We start from the raw sequence: 17,515 nt of genomic DNA, 5'->3' as shown, positions 1-17,515 counted from the left end.
TACAGAAGTTGTGATTCATCTACAAGAATGTCTTTTCCGCGCTCACTTTTTATGACGGCCACAATTTTGGGGTGACAAAATTTGAGACAATAGCGGAATCTGAAAGAACACTATCCTCAGAACTCAGTGTAAAGCTGCAGCCTATACTTTTGTCGGTATGAGATAGAGAGTTGATATTTATATTCCCCAGAAGCATTTTTTCATTTAGTTTGGCATTTACAGATTAAAATTTATCACGCATTTTATTACAGCTGGGTGCTAAGTTTAAACTATTAGAGGAACAATGGTTCAGTACAGACTAACATCTGGACTTTTTTCTCAGCTATTTCTTACTCAAAGACGGGCAATTTTCCGGGTGGCAATTTTCTCGACGGCAATGTTCCCACACGGGCAATTTTCTGGCGGGAACTATTCCAACACGGGCAATTTTCCGGCGGGAAATTTTCCGGGTGGCAATTATCCGACGGGCAATTTGCCTAGTGCCCCAACATCAATACTTGCACTCAATGAATAGCAGATATAGCTGGCTACAAGCTCGACGGATTCAAAGTCAGTAAAACGCCATTCGAGCTCTGAATTTGCTGCTCACAGCGAACACTGTTATGCTGTGTTCCACCTTTATCTTGACGTTATAGTACTGCTTGTATGTGAGGGAAGCTGCGTAGTTTACCATGCAGAAGTCTGCTTGGCATCAGTTAGAGCAGGGGTTCCCAACCTGGGGGCCATGAGCCTTTTTCAAGGGGGCCATGGAAAAACGTAAAAAATAATAATTTTTTTAAATTTATCATCTCTAAGTCCACTTCAACACTACATAACAAAATAAATAAATTAAAATTTTATGAAGATACTAGTACATATTAATAAAAGTACTACAAAAACAAGCTCAACCATCACATTAACGACAAATGTAATAACTAATTATTGTACTATCACGTTTATTGTGTGTTGTATATATATCATTTTATCATTCTAACTACCTGTTACTGTATAAACAAGTTTTTTGATTAAAATGATGTTTCTTAATTTTTTCAAAAGGTTGAAAAAAATAGGGAGCCATTAATTTTTCAAAATTTCCAAAGGGTTCCACGGTGTAAAAAAGGTTGGGAACTCTTGCGTTAAAGCTTACTTTTATAGATGTTTAAGAACTCATCATGCTGGTTGGTTAGTTAGGTTTGAATCTTTATCCTCGGACTGACAGCCTTGGATGGGTTGTTCCTGGTAGTTTCACATACTTGCAGAGGCTTCTACCGCAGGGCCGGTTGCCAAGATTGACAGAGAAAAGTTTCCGATTTTCGTTGAAGTTTTATTGTCGGGGAATTATTCCATCTACTAAGTGCCGCTGAATGGAGAGCAGTCCTCAACGCGTTGCTCAAGCGCACACCCCAATAGCCGAACCAGCGCTGTTCCATATTAAGTCGTGTGCCTAAACATTGAGCTAACTGGGCGGACTAACTGTTGGCTACTGATGTTGGCTACACCTTTACCCTTAGCATGCAGCTATACAGTACATTCAATACATCGAGCTCGCCGGTTTAATGCGCAATGCAACTGATTTAAAAAGGCTGAACTGAATACCTGCCATCAACGTGCACAGAGGTTCCTGCACTTAAAAAAACGGTATGAGCAGTGCAGATCTGCATGTGCCAATTCTGCTTGTCACGCGCAATATGAAGATAGACTTTTACCGCAACGATTTTTTTTTAGTTTGCAGAAAAAAAATCATCATTGATAAATTTAAGCACTAAATAAATAAATAAAAAAGAAAGCATATTTTATAGTAGCTTACTAATCAAAAGGACTTCAACATAATCTGACATAGAGATGAAATTAAAACTTATTCTACAAACTGCAGTAACCTACATGAAACAATGCTTTGAAGAATAAAATCTTTCTTGCTTTATTACGTATCAACATTGTTGATTCAACATACTGTATTCCGGAAATACTAAGCTGCACGATTGGCTTGTTTTGGTAACTACAAAAGTTTAATAATGTATTCAAGTTACTGACCTGAAACTATATTAGGGTGAAGACATGCAAAGTGTGGACATATAGTTTTTCATCTTGTTTCATCATGTTGTCAGCTTTTGTTGCCAATTGTTGGAGTTGTTTGCCAATGTACATATATAAATGGATGCAGAAAATTAAATTGCAAATTCAACTGGAAAAGTTCCATGTTACAAAATGCACCATTAAACGACACAAAGAATTAATTATTGGTTGTTTAGTTTGGTTAATCTTAATAAAAAAAAAAAAAAACTTTCTCAACATGCGCTAGCGTAATTTAGAGCACAGTATGCAATAATTCCTACAATTACACGATTTTCATGATCATTACGACTGTTACGATTTCGATTGTTACGATTTATTACGATTAGCAAGGTGATGGTATTACAACATAATCGAAATTCTCCAATGTTGTTTATGACGTCCGTTTCATGTTCACTCTTTCAGAGTGGGAATCTGATGGCAATCTGATGGCGAATATGATGGCTTCCTGATGGAAATTCCTGGACAAAGGAAATAAAATATAACTATAGGAAGTTGTTTCTTAACGGAAAATGGGGGGAATCTGGAAACTCGGTGTTCAATTAAAAGTCAAGAGGTCAAGGCTGCAAAGGTCAAGAATGAACTCTATTTGGATCCGTAGTATTGGGCATCGATCAAGGTTCTAGCTAGAGAAGCAAATGATTTGGAAGGGGTGCTGGTCATGAAATTTAATATAATTATTGCAAAAATGATGATCACTGAAGCCTTTCTGATAATCTAAATGTCGCTAATGTAATTTTATATGTAAATGATTTTTATTATTTACCTATATATCTTTATATGTAATAACTTTATATGTAGCTTTATCAATTGTAGATATGCGTTGCTTTCAGATTTTATATAAAACAACAAATATTAGACAGCTGAAAAATCATCTCACCAAACGTTTATCTAATGATTGTTTTTTTGTCATAATTTGTCACTAAAACAGTTTTAATTGACCACGAATTACTTTGTACTATAATTCCTTTGTACAGGTATCCATACTTGTTCATTTTCGAAATGGCGTTTTAAATAAAATAAAATGATGGATAAAAATTTATTACATTGTGCCGTACAAAATTGTGGTGAGTTGAATTTGCCAGCTAGTATAAGTTGACTGCTGTGATAATTATTTATCCTTTCAATACAAACACTTCGTTCATAGTGGAGAAAATGCTTTGGAATGATCTTGTCATTATTAGTATGAAGGATTTCAGATAATTGTAAACTTTTCTGTAATATATTATGGTTGAAAGTGTGTTTAAATTTTTGCATTATTTAAAATGCTCGCACGATTGTTCAATGTTCAGCTTATATTTAAAATATGCATAAAACAAAAGGAAAACAATTGATAATGCTGTAATGAAGTCAGATAAACCTTTGACCTTTTGCAACTTTTGTTGCAACAAACGCTTGCAAAACGAAAAAGAGGATTTGAGTTAGTGTTAATATCAGCCTAAGAATTACACACGGATATCTAATTAGCATCACAAATTCATTTACTGGCTAAGGTATGTTTTGCCAACCAGAAAATAGCCATTTATGATCTGACAAATGCCTGCAAGTGTAGTTATTAGTAAATCAATTCTTCGAAACGTTTCACCATATATTAGGCTTAGTAGCTGAAAGTGACGATTTAAAGAGCAATCTCCAATTTAGTGCATTGCATGAACAAACTTAATGTTTCGTTTCCTCTGGGCTCTGACAGTCTTACACGGAACAGGAAACGAACTTGTCCTGTATGACTATGAATGGTATCAGAACGCGCAGTTCAGAAGCAGAAATCAAAATATTTTTTCACGTTTTATCAACTCAAAAATCTTATAAGTAGCAAACAAACACCAATGCAAAGAAACAATTTTTAACAACTCCGTTCAGGAATGCAGTTCGCTAAAACCGATTACAAACGTTGCAAGATAACTATTGATGACAGCATCATAAATACAACTTTTAATTTTTAGATGCTTTTAAATTTTAATAACAAGTCTATGATGAGAGGTTTTGTTTTAATTATTTCAATTGCATATTCTACTGCGTTTTTGTCTCTCGATTCTCATGTTTTTAGTCCATTGATGAGTTCTGATGGAGATGGGAGCATTTCTGATGTGAGTTAACCGCAACGTAGTCACATATAATTTTCAACCAAATTATTGTACTGGCTGACAATTATTGTACTGGCTGACAAGATTTTAGCATTGCTATAAACAAAGGAATAGACTAACTTGCAGATATCGATAAATTTAAAAAAGCTCGATAGTTGATAAAACAATTTTGCTTAGGATTACTGGAATGACAATTGGTAGTAAAAAAGTTGGCCAATGATTACTAGCAGTACCAAGTACAGTAGTCATTTTTGACCGTTTTTTGTTTTTATTTTAAAGTGAAATGTACTTAGTCCTTTTTAAAATCTAGACTTTGACAGTTTACGACTATTAACTGTTTTATTTTACATTTTTGTAGTTGAGACAACGTTTACAGTAAAATGTACACTTTTTGCAGTATATAGGTCAATATTTTTCATACCAAGTGATCATTTATTTTTGACTGCAGTTTTAGTTTGCATTTCCTTATTAAGCAATTTGCTTCTATGAACTCGATTTCGTTTGAAAAATTTTACAAAGAAGCCTGCTTGATTAAATTAGCAAACTTATCAATTCTTATTTTGTGATTTTTAACACCAATGTTGAGTTAAAGCCTTTTTGAAACTCTTTACAAATCGCGTTATGTTTATTATTCTTACAGGTAGATCTTTATTTCACTGAAGATTCTTTCGGGAGGGGAAGTAATGATGACAAAGAAAAAAATTCTACTGAGCTGACCAAATTGTAAGTTGGTTTTAAGCTTTCACAATGGAAAAATGTAATTTTACAACCGCTCAAGTTTCAAAATGTCAGTTTTAAAAAATAAGCTTAGCATCTTTTAGTACAGCATTTTTGAAAAAGTTTTCAAAGACTTATATTGTTCATAGAATATGATCAAAATACTACTGTAGTATGAATGTTTAATAATATGCAGTATACTGTTTTTCCGAAAACTCTAAATTTTGCAATGCAGTATAGGTGTTGCTGCGAAATGTACTTATAGCATCGTGATGGCATTAATATGGCAAATTGAGAGTATATTGATATTAAGACAAAAATTTGCAACTTTTATTAGTGAAAGTTCGGAAAAAGAAGCATTTGCAAAACAAGCAGAAAAATTGAAACCATTCTGCGGTGTTGAAGACGATGATGTAGAAAGCATTATAAGTTCCAATAGTAAGTGATTGAAATATGTATTTTTTAAATTTAAATATGCTCTTTCACAAAAACGCTAAATAAATGTTCTTGATGTACTCAAAAAGAGCCTAATTATCTGTATCAAAATTTATTTCACTTTTTCATTTTATTTTTTCGCTAAGAACCAATTTCTTTATTTGCCTAAATTAAAAAAACTTGTGTATAAAGAATAATGCATTAAACTCCAGCTCAACATGGTTTTCATAAAAATAATTCCACCAGTTTAGCATGAACAAAAGTTATGACGATTTGCTTTCTAACATGAGCTATTACAAATATACATGCTCGGTTTTTATAGATCTAAATAAAGCCTTTAATTCAGTTGATCATGACATACTCTTAAAAAAACATGCAAAGTACAAAAATTAGCTGAGAAAATTCAAATTTTACTTTTGTTAAGTGTGGTATTCCACAAGGGTCAATCCTTGAACTATTGCTTTTTCGTTTTGATGTGAATGATTTTCCAAATGCATGCTCTTTTTCAGCCACACTATTTGCTGATATTTCAAACTTTCATATATCAAGTAAATGCTTGTCATCTTTCGAATAAAATGTCAATAAAGAAATAGAAAAAATTCATGTGGATAAAATCCAATCAGCTATTACTAATGTATAGCAAAACTTCGTATATGATTCTTTTCAATAAACAAAGAACAACAGAAAACGTTGGCTTATTCATGATTGGCTGAAGAATAATAAATAAAATAAAAAAATAAAAAATAAAAAATAATGAAATAAACTATTCAGGTGTAACTCTGGATGAACAATTGCAATGAAATTGTAATCTGAGAAAGCAGCTTGTAAAAGTAGCTTGTTCAGTTCAGCAGGTCAAAGCACAGAGAAGAGTCGCACGGATTCCTCTCTTGAGCAGCATACTGTTCATGAGAGAAGTCAAGTTATTATTGTAATAAATGCGCATATTTATATAATGTGACGTTTACCTGAGTAGTGTTTTCTCCACCAGTATTTGCATCACTGAAGATACATCTAATTTACGGTAGAATCTTAATTTCAGGTTCTCTTGTTGATTCGGACACAGGAAGAAGAAGATTGAAAAGATATGTCCGAGGAGGTGAGTATTTTTGTCCAAATGAAAAAGTAAAAATAAAAAATTAACATATAGTAATTTACCACCATTAAGGATTAAGAGTAAAAGTTTTATTATTAAATTCAGGCTCCAACATCCAAGTTTAGCTAAACACGCAGGGATTGCTGCGTGCATACTCACATCTACCAAATGATGTGATCATTGTAAATTGTATGATATCAAACATAAGCAGAAAATATTTAGAAAAGCTGTTGATAATACTATATGATGTCATGATAAAAAATATTTTGAGATTAATTAAAGGGATTACACTTAGAAATTTAAACACTAAAACTTACACGTAAAACTTTAACATTTACATTTGAAATATTTTTGAATTTTAGTTGGAAAATTTAAGCTCAGACGTTTGAAATACATTGTTCTTAAGTTTACAAAGGATGTTTCAAGATCTTTTGTTGATACGACTATGAAAAGGTAAAAAATAAAAACTTGTTCTTTTTTGACTTAAGTACTGTAGTATGAAGTAATTTCAATTTTGATAAAAAACTAAATCCTTATCACGAGTTAAGTAACACTATTTATAAATGATCACAGGAGAAAATTGTGTCTAAAGTAAACAAATTTGAAGTATACATAGGTTTCCGTGATTCTTAGGCCTTCAGTCTATTTTTCTGGTGTCTTCGTCATCGATTGCAGGGTTGCTTCAAAAAGTCTATAATGTATAAGTAATGACTTTAGTTGTAGGAAAAACATTTGTCCTTTCTTCTCTGTACTTTATTTTAGAGTATGGCCTGTTTGATACTCGTGGGTAGGACCGAGTCGAATTGTGAAAGTAGTTTCTTTTTCGCTTTCCTCTGGTATAGCCAACTCGTAGTGGACCATGGGCCGCATTCTTCCATTAAAAGAGCCACATCAAACTTGGCTGACTTCGAAAAAGGATTGAGGACAACGAATATCCAAAGGACTTCCTCAAGAAACTTTAAAGACCTAGACAATAGACATACCAGTGCACATTTTCCGACGCTCACGAACTCTCCGAAACATATAAAAGACAGAGACCTTGCGCTGCAAGAATTTCCACTACAAAACAACCTGCGTGCAATACCAAGAGTTGCATCTACAAAATTACACGCAAGAACTGTAGAGAAAGTCACATAAGAATTACGATCCGCCCACTTCATACCCGCATGAAAGAATCTAACAAAAAGCTCCATCGTAAATCACCAACAACAGTGCTGCGTCAACTTTGAGCTCAAGATCATTGCCGGAGAGAAAATGCCGAACAAGTCACGTTTAAAAGAGGTTCTAATAAAACGTCACGTTCTAATAGTCACGTTACGTTACGTCGTTACGTTTCACGTCACGTTAATAGTCACTAATAGTCAAGTCACGTTCTAATAAACAAGGACCGAAAAAGATCAACTACGGTGCCGAGAGGGAAAAATTGGGAGACTTAATTTACTAATGAACTTATTCGACAAATTACAATCACGTCTGACAACACACCGACTCAACACTAGGTAGTCATAACAGCAGTTTTGAGCCAAAGACAGGAGCCTTCATAGAACGACGGTACTCTGACTTCACCACCATTTGTCATTGCACAATGCACGTGACTGGGAAACCGTGTTCCAAAGGCGTGTGAATAAACCGCTGTTAGAGCAGCAAACCTGAAACATTAGGTTAAAATAGATCGTTCTTTCTACACCTGCAGAATAGTTTGTAGTTGTTCATGATTTGTTGGCAATTTATTCAAATAGAATACGACATGATTATCAATCACTCATTTATTGAGTGACCTTTATTACAAGGAAAATTCTCATTTATAGAGCTCTGGATCTTTGGGCCAAGTATACAAATCTTGAGTTTGTGGAAACGTTAAACAAAGAAGACGCCAACATTCGAATCTCATTCGTAACTGGTGACCATGGAGATGGATACCCATTTTTACCAGGTAGTTGTCATGATTTCGTAAACTGTTTCGCTAAAAAACAATTTACAGTAAACAATCCTTGTTAATCGGATTAATATAAGCGCTGTCTCATTATTTCGTTCAATTTTCTCTTTACAATATGTCAGTTTGAGATAACTGACTTTAAATATTTGGAGTGTTTCTAAGATTATGTTTGTTTGTGAAAAGTGAAATCTTGTTTCATAGTTTTTTAACTTAAAATTTGCAAATGGATTTAGTTTGCAAAAAATTTAAAATCATGATTTTTATATATGGTCATACAATTTGTTTTAGTGATTACTCCAATAGTAAACAGCATCGTTTTTCAATTAAACTTTTAAAACTATTTCCCAATTTAAAGTTATGAGCTTTATATTTTAAATTGAAAGATATGCCTTATGTTTTTTAGAGTGATACGTACACTTTTAATGTCAACATTATTTTATAGGATCTCGAGTGCTTGCTCACGCTTCGTATCCTTACTCACCAAGCACTTTTGCTCACTTTAATGACTTATATGATTTCAGTAAGTCTTTGTTGCAACCATTTCGTGCACGTGAAACAGAACATTGCTGATTAAAAACTGATTTTCTATGGAATAGTTCTTTCATGAGCGTTTTCATCTTCCACTTCCCTGGCAGTAACATCATTGCTCATTCCAAAATTAAAAGTTCTCATAATTACACTAAATTAAACGTTTAGAAAAATATTCACTTATCCAAAGCTACTGCTGCAAACAAATAACGTTTTGATAGCTGTTTATCAACTACTTCTTCAATTTCGTAAGTTTTGTCCTTCTTGCTACTGTTTAAAAGTCCTTGCCAAGAAGAAGTAAACTATGTCAAAGCGATAATTTATTCTAATATTGTAGTTGTTGATAACGTCTAATATTAAAGCAATTTACTATGTTTTTTAATTACAAAAATAATGTAAAACCAGGCAAAAATTAAACATAGTGTGCATGGCCAAGTTTATAGTTTCTGGGTTCCAAACTTTTGTGTTGGTGATGTGAGGTGACAAGTTGGGTAAAATATTTTTTTCGACATGGTTATCATGCAAACTTGATGCAACACTCAGCTAAGATGGAGATCTGTTTCTGTAGACTTTATCTTTACTTTTGTTATGCATAATTTTCGAGCATGAAGCTACTTGACTTGTTTCATTTCTATTTGATGGGTGTTTTCACATAAGCAAATCATACTCTTTTTTAGAGATGTTTATTAGTGTTTTCTACTTAACTTATAAAAGAACAAAATAATGTAAAACTTAAAATTGAAAATATGCAAAAAACTTAAATAAAACATAAAATAAACCGTACATTTGGTGTTATAGTAGAAATATTGTCTTATCATAATATATTTAAAACAAAACCCTAGGAATTGAAAAACTCTATCCACTTGCCGTCCACGAGTTTGGCCACAATCTAGGATTGGCACATTGTAGAACCAAAGAGCCTGCAGTTATGTGCAATACGTTTTCTTGGAATGAAGACAAGGGACTTCATGCAAATGATATTGCTGGCATACAATCAATTTATGGTAAGAATAGCGTAATTACATTTTCAAGGAATTTTTCTTAATTGAGGTGCATATCAAGACAAATAGTTATTTTTTCATTTTTACTTAATGCTGAGTATTTTTTATTTCAATATCATCCACGTGAATTGAACGACAGATTACATTGCGTTTAGAAAATACATTCGTGAAATATTTTAGAAACAGATAACTTTTAAATTACAATTTGAAATGTAATAATTGATCTTATATAATTGAAGCTAAAGTACGTTTCGCAATATCAAATTGAATCTAATGTTTTAAAACTGGTTACAACGTCATACGCTAAAACTATGTAAAACTTATTCAAATGAAAAACAAGCATTTTATCTGAATAAGATACTGAAAAAAAAACACCTTTGCTGTGACGAAAGCTTTAATATCAATAAATAAATTGCAGATAAGCCAAAACAGCAATTAAGATACAAAGCGTTTACTTTATTATTGTATTCAATTTTCTTCTGGGTTATCTTTCTCCTTTTTTAAATATCATTTTAAAAATAATGAAAGATAAAGTTGATACGCTGTTACGCTAAACTAACAACTTTATTCACTTGAACGCAGGAAAGAAACGAAAAACAAAGAAACAAACAAAACCATCTGTTAACATTTGTTCCGAATTATTTTCCTTCGATGCCGTTTATTTTGGTGAGTATTTTAAAACAATCAAAGAATGCATTTTGACTTTCAGTTGAGATGAACCTGCTATAAAATCCTGTGATGCACTGAGTTTTCAAATTTTAGTTCGAAGAAATTAGCACAAATAAACAGTCGCACAATTTAGGGTGACAAATGTTTAATAAAACAGCTTCCAAATCAACATTTTTGAAATTTAGTTGATATTCTTCTTTAAATTTATACAAATGCATTAAAATAAAAGTATAACAAGCATATTTATGAGTCGAACCCAGGTTTTCGCCCGGTAGTTGAAGATTTAAATTAAGTAGACGGGAAGGCAAGAACACCAATCTTTATGCCTACCTTCAGACATTCCTTCTATTGTCCTTTCAAAGACAGAACTTTATGCTCAAGCATGATTAAACCGGCGTCTTTTTGAACGTCATACAATGGAGCTTAGCTTGGTTGGATAGCTGCTTGTTACTGATATAGTAGCAATGATGTTAAATCAAGCGATGAGTTAAATCAATTTTTGATTGATTTACAGATCACAGAACAGAAGCTATTTATGGAATTAAAAGAAGGTTCTATTGGAAAATAAACGATTTTGGAGTCATGAAAGGATTCCCTAAAAAAGTTAGATCACTTTGGAAAATGTTCCCGGGAAACATTGATGCGGCGTTTCATTCAAAATCTTCTTACAAAATCTATTTTTTCAAAGGTGATCTTGAGTATGCAGTAAAATGTAACTTTAAAATTTTTATCTTTGCCAAGCAAATTGGAATGATGGAAAATCTTTTCGAATATAAAGAAGGAAATGTGAAAATGAATAACGGAATATGGTATTTATAGATTTACCACAATTTAGAATTTTAGTTATCGTCGTCGTCGTCGTCGGCTCCAGCTCGTGTCCGAGCATTGGTTTTGTCTTCAAATTAAATTTGGTTTTGGATGGTGATGTCGTATGTGGCTTTGGAGGCCCAGTGTATGATGGAAAAGACGTGGGCAAAGGTCACATTGTATGGAGGGTGGTTTTAGCATTTCTTTTCTAGTGTTTCGTTTTTCTTGGGCTTTTTGTATCCTGTATTTTTCAAAAATTTCCGTGCCTTCCCTAATTATTTTTCTCCAAAGTGATCTGTCGCTAGCAAGTAGTTCCCATGACTCCAGATCAATATTTGCAAGGTTGAGGACTTTTAGCTGATCTTTGTATCTCATTTTTGGTCTTCCGGGGGGTCTCTTTCCTGTCTCTAGTTAACCATAAAGCATTATTCGTGGAAGCCTCGTTAGGTCCATTCGTATGGCATGCCCTGTCCAGCGAAGGCGGTGTAACTTTATATTTCAAACTTTTACTTTGTGAAGCTTTTGTGGTTATGTTTGCGTCCTATTTTATTATCCACGCTTTCCTGGATTGCCTCCAGCACGCATGGATGCTTGCATTGCTTGACTATGGAAATCTACAAGACTGTGGCACGCATGTTATTTGAGGATTGTTGAGCAGCAGTCACGTTTTGGAGAATGTGTATTGCATTGGCGACGAGGATGGGATTTGAACCCATGCGTGCAAAGAACGCTAGATTAGCACAATTGCATGCTACGCAGGACAGAGAATCAAAACAAATGTAACATTCAGGCTTTTGTCTGATTCAGATTTGTATTTTCGGATATGCAATTATGCATTGAAGCAATTCTACAGCAGTTAATTTCATTACGGTTGTTGAGTTTTGAACACGATTGGTTCACTGCAAATAATAAAAGTATCATTGCAGTTGATTAAAGCATCATTACAACTAATTTTAACACAACAGAAAACATGGTTTGGAGATATAAAGGCGGAAATCTGGATCCAGGATTCCCTCGACTAACTTCTAGATATAATATTCCTTCCAATGTGGATGCGGCAATTTCTATAGCAGGCAAAGGTTCATATGTTATCAAAGGTAAGAGACATTATTTGTTGAATTTTAAAATGCTTTAAAATATCTAAATATTGAAAAACTGCAGACAGTGCACACCGTTTCGACCTCCCGGTCTCATCAGTGCAGTAGTTACACTGGAATGGCCATGGAGATATAGTATATACCTCCATGTGACACACAAGCCTCATAAGACGAGTAAATGTTTCCAAAAAATTAAATTAAATATAATTTGTTTGCTTCAAAACTTCACAGCAGATAAAATTCCGACAGACTAGTTGACTAAATTTTACCACCTCAAATAGGATATTAAAGTTTTCGCCAATACACTTCTAACTTGTGTCCGCACGTTCATTGTTTGTAGATGATTAAAAACAAAGTGATAATCTTAAAAACGTTATTCAACCTTAACCCAAACCGATGGAACAACAACTTCAAACAGTTTTAGCACAGCACTGTGCTTTCATCAGTAAACAATAACCAAACGCTTTTTCGGAAAAGTCATTGATCAAATTTAATTTTCTCCAGAACTTATATAAATATTGAAAATACAGTAGTACTAAAAAGAACTTGACAACATTTTTGATTTGTCACTTTTTATTTCCCTGATAGCTTCAATTAATGATATTTAGTGATATAATAATATTCTGTTTAACACAAATATAATTGAAAGATTAAAACTAGCCTATATCTAGTTATAAGCTGTGTGTTGCAAATAAAAAAAATACACCAGGCTAGCTTATACTTGTCCGCAAAGTCAATTACTACAGCAATCTTTTAAAATTACATTGAAATAAAACATTTTTTGTTATTCTGTATACTGTACTTCTTTTAAAAGTTGTTTTGAACAAACTAAATAGATAGAAATCTACAAAATATTTTATTTGTTATTTAGGAAAGTTTGCTTACAAATTTAATGAGCGTCCAAAACGAGGTGACAGAAGACGACGTCGTTTGGTTAATAAGCTCTTTCCTGGTGCTCCCTCCGACATTGATGCAGCCATTCAATGGAGAGATGGTAAGAAAGACTATAGACCTACCATTTAATACGACATTTAAGGTGGATGCTTTAAAATCGGGTAATTTATCGTTAAAGGTATTGGCCGCTTTTGAAGCTCAATCCACTTTAGGATACTGTATATTTTTTTTATCAAACGTTATCCACTGATTGGAAATTGGAATCTCCGATTACTTATCTTATAATGAAATTTTGCACTATCTCCCTCGATTAACTAAAAAGGCAATTATCTTATTTTGGTATTGAGATGTCGTAATGTTTATCGGCAGCCGATTATAGCAAGAATTAACAGTGACAATATGCTCGCTATACTACTAAGTGCTCAACCTTGTGCTGATAGCCAGGAAGAAAGCTCCCTTCTTTACAAAATGTCACTGTTACTTTTTAATTTGCTATATCAATGTTAAAGAATAAAAATTCAAACAAAAACAAACCAAAAGATTGTTTTGTCATTAAATCCTTCCAAAGTGTGATGCAAATTCCATAGTTTTCTTAAATAAAAGCACACCTCTTTATATTATACTAGTGTCTTGAAAGAAGTAACATTATTTTGAAAACGGTTTCAAAGACCATTTTGGCAAAGCTCACTGCAAATTTTGCACTTGTTTGAGAGATAATTGTGACTGTGCACTTCTTGTAATTTCTTTGATAAAAATAAATTAGCCCAATTTAAGTTTTACGCAGGTGTCATGAAAACCCATGTACACAATCTACCTGTTTTAAGCATTGAAATGTGTTAATGAATTGCTATGTTTTGTTTTATAGCGTGAAAATCAATAATTTATTCTTTTGTTGCTTCAGGAAATGTTTATCTCTTCAAAGACAAACAGTACTGGAGAGTTCCTGGTCAAAACAATGCAAAAGGTCTTCGTCCATTTCCTGGATGGAGACGCTTCCAAGGCATAAGGAAGCCTTCTGGTGGCAGATTTCCGAAAAACATGCAAAAATATTGGATTGGATGTAAACCAAAGAAATCAAAAGCGCCACGAAAGTCGCGTTTTTCTTCACGGAGATTGAAAAAAAATTGATGTTAATTGTTTAGAAATGTTCAAGTTTCATTTTAGAGAATATATTTATAGCAGCATACATTCTTTGTAACTTTTCAAAGCTATGAAATTGATTTGTTGATTTTCATTTCATGATCGCAATTCATATAATAGAAAAGTAATTCACTAACCATGATACTTGCTACAAGAATTAGTATCATACATTTTCTCTCTTCGCCTGTTGTGATTTGCCAGGTAAAGGTAATGCAACACTATCTAGATATCAAATATATCCTTGGGTAGTTTTACCTGATGTTAATTGGTTATAAAAGAAGAAAATTGCAAAGAAATGCTCACTAAATTAACTATCTGCTCATTAATGTAAGTATTTCTGTTTTCAAAATGTTTCATAACTCGTAAGAACAAACCATTGGTCCAGAAATGAAGCAAACCTTGTCGAACCAAGTGAAATCAAAAAATAATTTCTTCATTGTTTAAAATTATTTTTGGTATGAAAAATTTTAATGCTTTTATGGAATATTGTCAATAGAACAAAGGTTATCATAAGCATGTATTAAGAAGATGTATTTATTGAGGAGTGAGTATTATACTTTGCGTTTCGCTATTCTTGTGAGTAAAAAATAAAAAAAATCTGTATTTCCATCCTTTTCAATTAAGAGTTTTTCAAAGGAATCAGAAACGTTTTTTTAAAATTCTTGTGATTTTTTGCATTGGTCGTCAAAAAGCTTTTTACAGTCGTTGAAACTTTGCCGTCGTTGGATCAATAATTCTTTTTGTTTAATTAGACTAAAATCCATCATAGATAAATCTAACCAATAAATAAAGAAACAAAGAAATACATTGTGCATTTGCCAATTAATCAAGTGGATTCCAACATAATCTGATATAGAGATGAAATTAACAGTTATCAATATTTATTAATTCAAAACCTACTAAATATGAAAAAATACTTTGAAAAATAAAATCTTTCTTGCTATGTTACGTAATTGATTGATTTCAATTTTCTACCGGAAATATTGCTACGCTAAACACAGAACATAGACTTGGTCATGCTCAATGCAATTAGTTGCATGATTTATTTTGTCTGCTGTCATGTCAAATGTGACGCGCTGCACGAAATGTCCAGTTTTGTGAAAAACCAAATCTCGAATTGAACTTCCCCGTATAAAGCATTATCATTACATCTGGAAATATTTTTGTTACTATTATATTACACATACAGTATACATCAACACATCATTTATAGATAGTTGGATACTTCACTTAGATGTACAGGGTGCGGCATAAGTCCTTGGACATATTTTGTAAATTAATTTAAAGTAGGTTTTAATTTGTTTACCTCGTTGCTATTGTTCGATATGGAATGTAATAAACCCTATCTTTCAGATTTCATTACTTGGGTGATAAAATTTAATTGAACTTAATAGTATGAAGGCTAAACGTGAAGCCATTATTGAACTCCAACGCGCGGGAAAGACAAACTCTGAGATTGTAAAGCTGATTAAAGCTTCCAGATCAACAGTTTATCACACTGTGAAGAGATTTGAGGAACTGGAAATGCTGCAGACCGACCTTGAAATGGAAGACCACGAACTGCTAGCACCCCAAAGCTCGTCAAAGCTATCAAAGCTCGTGTTAGGCGCAACCCAAAGAGATCCTTGAAGGGAATGGCTCATGACATGGATATGAGTGAAAAAAACATGAGAAGAATTGTTAAAACTGAGTTGAAGTTGTCGTCTCTCAAAATGCAAACCTGCCAGCACCTCACGGATCTCCAAAAGGAAAAACGATTGACTCGAGCGAAGATTCTCCTCAACAAACTGAAAGATGGTACGCACACAGATGAAACAGTGAACACAAATTCTTAAATCGAGTTGATTTTGACTCTGGCACTTCAAGAGGCCAAGAAACACTTCAAGGAGAGGCCTTTCACATTCCAGCAAGATAGAGCACCAGTCATACACGTCAAACAAAACCCAGAAATGATGTCAGGACAATTTCCCAAGTTTCTGGAGCAAGCAACTTTGGCCCCCCTCATCACCAGATCTGAACCCCATGGATTTTTCTTTTTGGTCCATTTTGGAGGCAAATGCGTATGCTTCGTCTCATGGGTCTGTGGATGCTCTGAAACGCTCCTTGGAAAAAGCATGGCTCAAAATACCCCAGGAAACCCTGTGTAACGCTGCTAAGAGTTTCTGTAAGAGACTTGAACTTGCTATTCAAGCGAGAGGAGGTCATATTGAATGAAACTTTGTAAATATGTTGCAAACTGTCTTCTCTAATACATGTTAAAATTTTATCTTGTTTCATTAACTTTTAAAAGAATTATTCAATTTTTAAGTTGTCCAAGGACTTTTGCCGCACCCTGTATATAGAGCTAAGTCCAGTGATATATACCTTCAGAATATTATGAAACAGTTGATACCTCCCTTACCAAAAGTAATATAATTTATAATTAAAGCTTTTTTATCTTTGTATTATAGCTGTATTAAAGCTGTTGTAACCGTATGAAGCTTAAATGTTTCTAATATAACTCCACTTGAAATAGATGTTGATTTAGCATCTGCAGAGAAAAACAAATTTTCTTACTGGCTCAGCTGTATCAGCAGAAATGCAGATAAGCCACAACAACAACAACAAGGCCGCATCGTTTTACAAAGCACAAACTTTATTTCGTGTCACATACGCATTTCTAATGAAAGCCAGCTTGAAGGAAAGAGCAGAAAAGAAAAAGTCAAAGCATTCAGGAAACAAGACCTTCATCACGCTGCGTCATTCTCCACTTGGCGGAAATGTTAGAAACAAGTAGGCTAAACATAAAAATGTCAACAAATCAGTTTGATGACATACAAATTGCGTTATTTTTTTTTAAAAAGCGAACAGCATGTTTATCCAACAGTGTAAGGATAGGAAAGGACGTAGCCACGGGAGGGTGCAATTGCCTCTATCCCAAAATAAAATTGTGCCCTTCCAAAAAATAAAAAAAATGAGTTAAAACTTTAACGTCAATGGCGCACCTGGAATATGCAAATTGCTCACTTCCATAAATCTCTCATTCAGATTGAGCAACCGAAATTCATTTGAATTCAGCTTTAATC

At 33.4% G+C, this 17,515-nt stretch overlaps 1 protein-coding gene across 1 annotated transcript; it reads left to right on the top strand.

Annotated features, from left to right (window-relative positions):
• Positions 1-4,103: 4,103 nt before the first annotated feature.
• Positions 4,104-14,438, top strand: LOC145779533 (matrix metalloproteinase-18-like). Its single transcript, XM_082591177.1, has 13 exons — positions 4,104-4,136; positions 4,774-4,856; positions 5,188-5,288; positions 6,325-6,381; positions 6,741-6,831; positions 8,187-8,311; positions 8,757-8,834; positions 9,685-9,846; positions 10,426-10,509; positions 11,027-11,200; positions 12,285-12,416; positions 13,288-13,410; positions 14,212-14,438. Exons 1-13 carry the CDS (start codon positions 4,104-4,106, stop codon positions 14,436-14,438), a joined length of 1,470 nt encoding a protein of 489 aa, XP_082447303.1.
• Positions 14,439-17,515: the final 3,077 nt, after the last annotated feature.

The sequence above is a fragment of the Aplidium turbinatum genome, chromosome 1, assembly GCF_918807975.1.
Source record: "Aplidium turbinatum chromosome 1, kaAplTurb1.1, whole genome shotgun sequence".
Taxonomy (NCBI): domain Eukaryota; kingdom Metazoa; phylum Chordata; class Ascidiacea; order Aplousobranchia; family Polyclinidae; genus Aplidium; species Aplidium turbinatum.
This window is presented reverse-complemented; position numbering and strand designations above follow the sequence as displayed.

Bases quoted from the DNA above. Each gene is read 5' to 3' on its own strand.
- LOC145779533 (XM_082591177.1), top strand. From the start codon at position 4,104: ATGAGTTCTGATGGAGATGGGAGCATTTCTGAT. The intron at 4,137-4,773 runs GTGAGTTAACCG...TTATTCTTACAG, and splicing joins GAGATGGGAGCATTTCTGAT to GTAGATCTTTATTTCACTGA. The intron at 8,835-9,684 runs GTAAGTCTTTGT...ACAAAACCCTAG, and splicing joins TAATGACTTATATGATTTCA to GAATTGAAAAACTCTATCCA.